Here is a 9,186-nt window from a genome sequence, read left to right on the forward strand (position 1 = left end):
GCGGCTCAATCTGGGCCATCTCGATCAGGGTGATGCCCAGGGACCAGATGTCAGCCTTGTAGTCGTAGGGAGTGTCCTTCATGGTCTCACACATCACCACCTCCGGGGCCATCCTGCGAGGGGCAGAGCGGGGCCGGGGTGACGCCTGGCAGCAGCAGTTAAATAACCCACACCCACAAATAACCCACAGGGCTGCAGGAAACACAGCTGTTCCCCCCAGTGCTGCAGAAAACAGCTTTTCCCCCCCAGCTCCGGGTTTCTGAAGCAGCAGCATCTTTTCCACGGGGTGCAGCCCCCTCCTTCCTCCCCAGAAAACCCCCAGGCCGTTGACATCTGGCGCGGATGTTGCCTCAGAGCATCAATTAATCCCTGCAATTCCACTCCTCCAGCGAGCTGGGTGATTTAGAGGTTGTGTTTCTGGGGCAGGGACTCGTTCCCATGTGCTTGGAGTGGCTTCAAAGCCCATCTCAGCCCTGGGGTGGGGGGAGCACACTCGTGTGACCCTCGCTGCAAGCCTGGAGCACTGTGACCCCTCTGCAGCGCCCAGGCTGCTCACAGCTCTGCCAAGGCAAGGAAAAACCTCAAAACGTGCAAAAAAATGGCCAAGAATCCTCATTGAGATCCTCCCACCCTAAGGCAGCATGGCCCAACACACCCCAGAGCTTCGGAGCAAACCTGATTTTCAGGAGTGAAGCCCTTCACGAGCTGGGGACTCACCAGTAAGGGGTCCCAATGAAGGAATCTCGCTTCTGCAGGGTTTTCATGTTCTTGGCAGACACCCCAAAGTCAGCTGCAAAGAGCAGTAACATTAGAGGCTGGAGGAAAGCTGAAAAAGCCTTCTGAGTTAGCACACTTGGCTGAGACACACACTGGAAAGCAAACAACACACACTGACGCCATGGGCTGTGTCCTCCGAGCTGAGCATCAGGAATTCAGCTTGCTCTGGGGTACACGACCCCCAGGATTCTCCTCTCCCATGTGCTATAAAACAGGCACAACAACCCCCTCCTGCCAAACCTCACACGTCTGTGAGGAAATGGAGCTCTTTGCTGCAGACAAAAGCAGCTCCATGGCAGATTTCAGGATTATTTCCTAGCAGAAATCCTGATTTTTAGAGCAGAAAAACCAAAGTGCTGTTCCATTCTTCCATAGCAGATTTCATTATTATTTCCTAGAAAAAAGCTTGATTTTAGAGCAGAGAAACCAAAATACTGTTCCATTCCTCCATAGCAGATTTCAGGATTATTTCCTAGCAAAAAGTCTGATTTTAGAGCAGAAAAACCAAAGTGCTGCTCCATTCCTCCACAGAAGATTTCATGATTGTTTCCTAGCAAAAAGTCTGACTTTACAGTAGAAAAACCAAAGTGCTGTTACCTTCCTCCATAGCAAATTTCAGGACCTATTTCTTAGCAAAAAGCCTGATTTTAGAGGAGAAAAACCAATGTGCTGTTACATCCCTCCACAACAAATTTCAGGATTTATTTCCCAGAAAAAAGCCTGATTTTACAGTAGAAAACCCAAAATGCTGTTACCTTCCTCCATAGCAGATTTCAAGACCTATTTCCTAGCAAAAAGGCTGATTTTAGAGCAGAAAACCCAAATTGCTGTTCCATTCCTTCTCTCCCAGCCACTGCAAGATGCCTCTCCCTGATTTTGTCCCTTCTGAGCTCAACCCAAGTTAAACTGGTCAGACCTGGAGGGGGCACTGAGCCCAGCCCAGGTGGGTTTGCTCTCTGGGACAGCCCTGGGGGCAGCTGGAGGAGCTGTCACCCATCCCCAGCCCGAGCTCAGGGTGTCCCTGCCTGTCCTGCACACAAATCCAGCCTGTCCTCCCTTCCCCAGCAGCTCGTTGGGTGCCAGCTGAACTCCAGAGCAGAGCGAGCTGGCAGAGGAACCCTTTGGCAAGGCTGCCCCTGTCACCACCAAAGCTGCTGTGCAGATAAGAGGAATTCCTCCAGCTCCCAGCCCTGCCAACTGGCACCCTGCTCAGGATGCTCAGCAGGCCAAAACCCACAGGAATCGGGTTCAGAGAGGGATTAAACAAATTCAGGGAGGAGAAATCCATCGGGGGGCCTGAGCTGGCTGTGCCCTGGGGGCTGCAGCTCCATGTGCCTTTCCATGGAACAAAACCTTCCCCTCCTTGTGCTGCTGCTCCTCCTGGGCAGCAGAGGAGCATCCCTCAATGCCAGCACACTCAGGGACACCCAAACCCTGCAGATCCAAATCCAGCTGTCCCTGGGGAGGCAGCAGAGGAGCATCCCTCAATCCCAAAACATTCAGGTGTGGTATTTTCTGGGGGCCCCCGTGGCAGGAAGGAATGAATCTGACTCCATGTTCTTAGAAGGCCATTATATTACATTATATAATATTTAAAATATATTACATTATATAATATTTAAAATATATATTATATTATATTATATTAATGCTATACTAAGGAATAGAGAAAGGATACAGACAGAAGGCTACAAAGAATCATAATGAAAACTCGTGACTCCTTCCAGAGTCCCAACACAGCTGGCTGTGATTGGTCATTAAGTCAAAACAATTCACATGAAACCAATCAAACAACCACCTGTTGGTAAACAATGTCCAAAACACATTCCAGAGCAGCAAAACACAGGAGAAGCAAATCAGATAATTGTTGTTTTCATTTTTCTCTGAGGCTTCTCAGCCTCCCAGGAGGAGAAATCCTGGCAAAGGGATTTTTCAGAAAATGTGACAGTGACACTCAGGGGACACCCAAACCCGACAGATGCAGCTCCAGCTGTCCCTGGGGAGGTGCCAGGGGCTGACTCACCCAGCTTGATGTCCCCATCCTGGGTGAGGAGCACGTTGCCAGCCTTCAGGTCCCTGTGGATGATCCTCTTGCTGTGCAGGTAGTGCAGAGCTTCCAACATCTGGCGGCAGATCACCTGGATCTGGGGCTCAGTCAGGGCCCTGTCCAGCTCTGCAAGGAGGGACAGGGGGGTCAGACAGGGCAGGGATCAAGGGATGCTCACCTGAGCAGCAGGAAGGGCCAGGTTACCCAGCAGGGCATGGCAAAGGCACTGTCCCTGGGCCAGAGCAGCAGGGGATGATGGAAATCAGCTTGTAAAGGTGATTTATTCCCTAAGGCACCTCTTGGAGCTGCTGGGAATGCTCACTGGGACACTGGGTGAGGGGGAGCCAGAAATGCTTGGGGTGGGCTCTGCATTACAAATTCCCTGACAATTTGAGGAGACAGACACGCTGCTGTGAGAGGAGGGAGCTGCACTGGGCTCAGCACAGACATGAACCCCAGCAGCCCTCATTGCCCAGGGAAAGGGGACCCAGGGAATGGTCCCTGCTGTGGGGGTGCAGTGCAGCCCCCCAACATCCCCAGGGACACAGCACTCCCCAAAGAACAGGATGGAAATGCTCAGCAGGGTTATCCCCACCCATGCTCTGAGCTGCTGGTTTGGGCAGCACCAGAGCTCAAGGAGTGTCTGGACACTCTCAGGCACGGGATGGCATTCTTGGGGCTGTCCTGTGCAGGGCCAGGAGCTGGATTCTGTGTGTCCCTCCCAGCTCAGGATGTTCTGTGATTCAGTGATTCCATTCCTGGTGCTCACAGGGACAGGAGTGACCTCCCTGCTGAGGAGCAGAGGAGCATCCCTCAATGCCAACACACTCAGGGCCACCCAAACCCTGCAAATCCAAATCCAGCTGTCCCTGGGGAGGCAGCACAGGAGCATCCCTCAATCCCAGCACACTCAGGTGTGGTATTTTCTGGGGTCCCCCGTGGCTGGGAGGAATGAATAGGACTCTATGTTCTCAGGGGAACATGGAGTCAGATTCATTATTAATCTTAATATATTATATTAAATATATATAATATATATTTAATATATATGATAATATATATTTAATATATATTAATATATATAATATTAATATATTAATATGTCTATATATTAATATATAATATATCAAGCTGTACTAATATCATAATATATTAATTATAGTATCGTAATACAATAATTTATATTAATATATAACATAATATAAATATATATTACATTATATTACATTATATTACATTATATTTATTAAATGATATTAATTATATTGATTATATTGATTATATTTATTATATTATATTAAAGATATATTATATTAAAGATATCTTATATTCTATTATGAGCTCTGAGCTCTGCTGGGCCACCTCTGCCAGGCCAGGCTGGGAGCTCTGCAGAGCATCACCCCCCTGCAGATGGGCAGCATCTCCTGAGCTGCCCTCCTTCCCTCAGCAGGGCCCCTGCAGTACAGATCCCTCCTCCAGCAGGGCTCAGACAGCACCAGATGGGGCTGATGGAGGGACCCCAGCCACTGGGACAGCTGTGTGCTCAGAGCAAGGATCTTAACCACAGCCTGGGGCTGCTGGCTCAGCCACTCTGTTCCTCTTTTCCTCACCAATGTCTCCCCTGCTCTGGGAAAAGCTGGGGGTTTTCACCCTCCATCTGGCAAAAAGAAGTTCCAGTGGGACACAAATTTTGTCCATAAGGGCAAACCCCAGCTGCAGGTGGGGATGGGGAGGTGGAACTGGCAGCATCCAGCATTTCTGGAATTCTGGGATTTACTGATTCTGAATTCACGAATTCTGGGAGCACTCCTGAGCTCCAGCTCCTGCTCACCCTCACTCAGGGGTCACAGAGCTACAACCCAGTGACTGATACCATACAGAGAAGTCAGCAAGAACAGCTGGGGAAATTCACCTCGACAGGAACCCAGCTTCAACATCTCATCCTGCTGGGAGCTGTGGGAACGGGATCCCAGTGCCCCCAGCAGATAAATACTGAAATTCAGCTTTCCCCTGCAGCCAGACTCTCCCTTGTCCCCACCCCTGCTGATCCCAGCAGCTTAAATCACAAAAGGACATGAAAATAGCACCAAAACCCCCCCAGGGCTGCCACACCTTCTGCTCAGGGGCTGGAAACAGGCAAACCCCTGGGAGAGAAGGGGCAGCTGTGGCACCCCTGCCTGCCCTGTGTCTGAGGGCTGCTCCTGGTGCCAGGGGGCTGGAAACGCCCCGTGGGCACAGCTGCACTCACCCAGCACGGTGGCATCATGGTATCCCACCCCTGTCACCTGCTGGAAATGCCCCGTGGGCACAGCAGCACTCACCCAGCATGGTGGCATCCACGGCCCCGCCCGGGCAGAACTCGATCATGATCTGGGGGAGCAAAGAGAGGGTTAAAGCCAGGCTGGGCCCCACTGGGCAAGGGGAGGGGAGAGGAGCAGAGCTGGCTTGGATTCCCTGCCCTGCCCAGGGCTCCCCTTGGGCACTGCAAGGAGCTCTGAGCCCGGGGCCCAGGTGCCACCCTCTGCCCAGCTCCCAGGGACCCTCCCGGGGCTGGGGCACCCCCAGCAGCCCCGCACCCGCTGCCCACCCCAGCAGCAGCCTCAGGATTTGGGGGCTGCCCCCGTTCCCATCCCTCCCCTGCCTCTGGGAGCAGCGCTGCCAGCAGGGTGGGAGAACTGTCATAGCTGCGAGCTGACGTGGCTCCGAGGCTTCAGGCAGGGCTTTCCCTGCCAAGTGAGGGGTGGGGAGGGCTCTCGTGTCTTTAGGGAAGGCTTTTTTAGCTGTTTTTATGTCCCCGCGTTGCTCAGTAGTTCGTTGCTCTCCTATTTGGAGCAGTTTGAGGGGAAAGCGAGTCAATAAACAGGGCGAGCACATTCCCCACATGCTGCCATTTCCCCCAGGGATGTGCAGAGCCCTGCCAGTCCCACATATCTGCCTGCCACGAGTTGTCCCCAGCACCTCAGGGACGCAGGTCCTCTCCCCTCAGCTCTGCACAGGCTCAGCAATTCCCTGCTCCCCTCTGGGGCCGCTCAGATCAACTGATCACAATTTCAAGCAGCCAGGGATTGCAGGGGACAAGAGCTGCTTCACCTCTGCAAGCAGCTCTCCTCCTCGTGGAGGTGACACGGGGCAGCATTCCAGAGTGCTGAAATGCCAGAGGTGACCCTGAGGACAGCCCTGAGCAGTGTTTACAGCTCAGCTCTCTAAACCCATCCACAGGGGTCACGTCGCTCAGAGCAGCTCCAAGCACTGGCCCAGGAGCTCGGGGGAGAAGGTTCAGGCTCCATTTCTCATGGTTTGATCCTGCAGCTCCAGGAAAGCCACATCCCACCCTGGAGATCCCCTGCACGGGCAAGGGAAGTGCAGTTATCACCTGCTGGGAGACAATGGGGAGCAGGAGCAGGAACTGGGCTGCAGCAAAGCTGGACCTGCTCTGTGCAATCAGCCCAGGGCCAAGGAGCCAGAGAGGGACAAACTGAGGGGACAAACCCGGGCAGGTGTGACAGAGGCACCACTGGAGGAGCATAACCAGGGACCAGGGCTGAAACAGGCAGGTGCAGAGAAATACTTGGGAAGAAGACAACTGAACCATTCCCAAAGCAGGAGAACCAATGCCCACCCATGCAGGTGAATGGGGCAGGAGGGATGGGGCCAGCAGAGCATCAGTGGGACACACCAACACTTGGCTGTTGTTCAATATCTTGAGCCAGAGCACCAGCAGCTTCCTGGGCACTGGGAAACTTCCCAATGTGCATTTTCAACTTCCCAGTGTGCATTTTCAACCCCCAAATGTGCATTTTCAACTTCCCAAATGTGCATTTTCAACCCCCAAATGTGCATTTTCAACCCCCAAATGTGCATTTTCAACTTCCCAAATGTGCATTTTCAACTTCAAATGTGCATTTTCAACCCCCAAATGTGCATTTTCAACCCCCAAATGTGCATTTTCAACCCCCAAATGTGCATTTTCAACTTCCCAATGTGCATTTTCAACAAGGGCAGAGATGCTGAAGATTAATTCTGGGTGTGGCCAGAGCAGCTAAAAAAATAACGAGCTCGTTTCAGCCCCAAAAATGCAATTTAAACAAACAGAGCTGGCACTGTCCCAGATCACCCTGTGAGCACATTTCCTTCAGGAGCAGGGCCAGCCTGGGGACGGCTCTGCCATGGAGGTGACACCAGCAGCTGTGTGAGAGCTGGGAGCACCCACAGCTCCTCCTGCTGCTGCTGCTCGGGGCTCTGTGGGTGTGCAGGGAGCAAACATCCTGTTCCTAATGATTTCCTCTGCACAAGAAACCCAGGGACTTGCAGGGTTTTTGTGCAGAGGAAATTATTGTCCCAGGAAATGCAGGGATTTCCTCAGCCCAGGCAGCTGGGGGGACACAGCGCTCCTGTGCCACATCAAAGCTCCTACAAATCCACCAGCCATGTTTTAGCCTCCAGTCCATTACAACCACCCCAAAAGTCACTGGTGGCTCCATTTCTGAGCTACACAACAGTGACAGCCACAGCCCCAAAATCAGCCCCAGCCAAGGGGCTCAGAACCCCCTGGGCTCAGTCCCAGCTCCAGGGGATGCTCTGGCTGCACACACAGAACAGATTTGGGCAGCTGGGCTGAAAGAGAAAGGAACTGGCTCTCACTACCTGTGAAAACCTTGGTGACAGTTTAAATAAAACACGTGAAACAAAACAAAAACACAGAGCTCTGCATGCAGACACCACAAAACCTTTCCTTTTCAAAAAACCTTTGCAACAGGCAACATTAAACTTAAATTTATAAGAGAAAGTCCACTCAGGTGAAGTGGTGGTCACCTCGATTTTTCCCATGGATCATCTTAACCCTGTGCTCACCACAGCAGGATCTGGAGGCATTTGGGGTCTGGCAGACCAGGAGCAGCCTCTCCTGCCCAGGTACCCAGGTGCCCCCAAGGTGGCACCGAGCCCCAGCTCACTCCTCCCACCCTGGGCAGCACAGCTCCTGCCTCCTGGGCATGTCTGAACGCCTGGAACTTTCTACACGGCTAAAACAAAGAGGAAAACCACACGTACAAAGCTTATCTCGAGAGATAATGTCACCAAACAGTGCCCAGGGGCCGAGGGTGGGACAGCTGCTGGCCCCAGCAGGGTTTGGCTCTTACTCACTCAGAGGGCAGTGCCCACAAACTCTTCCCTGGCAGGCAGGAGGGGACAGGGGGGTGGAAAGCAGAAGCCATCCCTGTGCGGGGGTTTGTTCCCTGTTGGTGCTCTGAATGTCTGTGAACACTCATGGGGTTATGGGGAAATGCTGTGCTGGGTCTGTGCATCCCTGCAGCAATTAAGGAATCTCATGAAGAGCCTCCAGGAGGTCATGGGAAGGGTTCAGACCCCTCTGCCCATCATTTGTGGGGTCGTTGTGTGGGCAGGAGGGGGAGATGGGAGGGTTGGAGCACATGGAGAGAGAGCTGGGGAAGGAAATGCTGCCAGGTTCCCTCCTTGCCACCCATCCCATCTGCTCCACCTTCTCTCACATGGTGGGAGGCTGCAGGGGCTGGGATTGTCCAGGCTGGCTCTGGGGACAGCCCAGATTTTGGGTTTTACCTGCCTTAATAAATTAGTTTTAACTTGGGGGTCCTGTGCAGGATCAGGAGCTGGACTTTGATGATCCTGGTGGGTCCCAGGGTAGGATCAGGACTTTGATGGTCCTGGTGGGTCCCAGGGCAGGATCAGGACTTTGATGGTCCTGGTGGGTCCCAGGGCAGGATCAGGACTTTGATGGTCCTGGTGGGTCCCAGGGCAGGATCAGGACTTTGATAGTCCTGGTGGGTCCCTTCCAGCTCAGGGTATCCTCAGGTGATCCTGTGACACTGTGACAAGACCTGCAGCCCCCAGTGGGCACAGGGCCCTGCCATGGCCCCAGACCCACCCTGCCTGGCCCAGGAACTGAGCACAGCTCCAGCCCTCACCATTTCCTCCCAGGCTGCAGCAGTGGGGCTTTCTGTGTTTGTGTGGAAGCCACAGCATCCTGCTGCCACGGCCACCCCTGCACCCTGCACGTGGCTCTGCCACGTTTCTGGGCCAGCTCTGAGGTGTCCTTGTCACCCACAGTGGAAAGAACCCCCAGCACAGCCTTGTGCTGGCACACAGGGGCTGCAGAGATAACAAAAACCAAATCTGATAAAGGAAACCGTGCTGCGCTTGCAGAGAGAGCTGGGGAAGGAAATGTGTCAGGTTCCTTCCTGCACTCATCACACCTGGCCCTCCTTCTCTGCATCCAGAGTGTGGGGATGGCACAAAGCTCCAGGAGCAGGGGGGTTTGGGGCTGGCAGTGCCTGTACCTGTTCTGTGCCCCTCTCACCCAGCAGCACAGCTGCAGCAGCCAGGGC

General features: G+C 53.2%; 1 protein-coding gene across 1 annotated transcript in view; it reads right to left on the reverse strand.

Annotated features, from left to right (window-relative positions):
• Positions 1-9,186, reverse strand: part of STK10 (serine/threonine kinase 10) — a 46,542-nt gene that overhangs the window by 12,684 nt on the left and 24,672 nt on the right. Inside the window, exons 3-6 of the mRNA XM_031055225.1 lie at positions 5,146-5,194; positions 2,801-2,950; positions 718-790; positions 1-113 (exon numbers count right to left, since the gene is read on the reverse strand). The exon at positions 1-113 is cut by the window's left edge and continues 88 nt beyond it. Coding sequence (XP_030911085.1) covers positions 1-113; positions 718-790; positions 2,801-2,950; positions 5,146-5,194 — 385 coding nt within the window. The remainder of the gene's footprint in view (positions 114-717; positions 791-2,800; positions 2,951-5,145; positions 5,195-9,186) is intronic.

This window comes from Geospiza fortis, unplaced genomic scaffold (genome assembly GCF_000277835.1).
Source record: "Geospiza fortis unplaced genomic scaffold, GeoFor_1.0 scaffold55, whole genome shotgun sequence".
Classification (NCBI taxonomy): Eukaryota; Metazoa; Chordata; class Aves; order Passeriformes; family Thraupidae; genus Geospiza; species Geospiza fortis.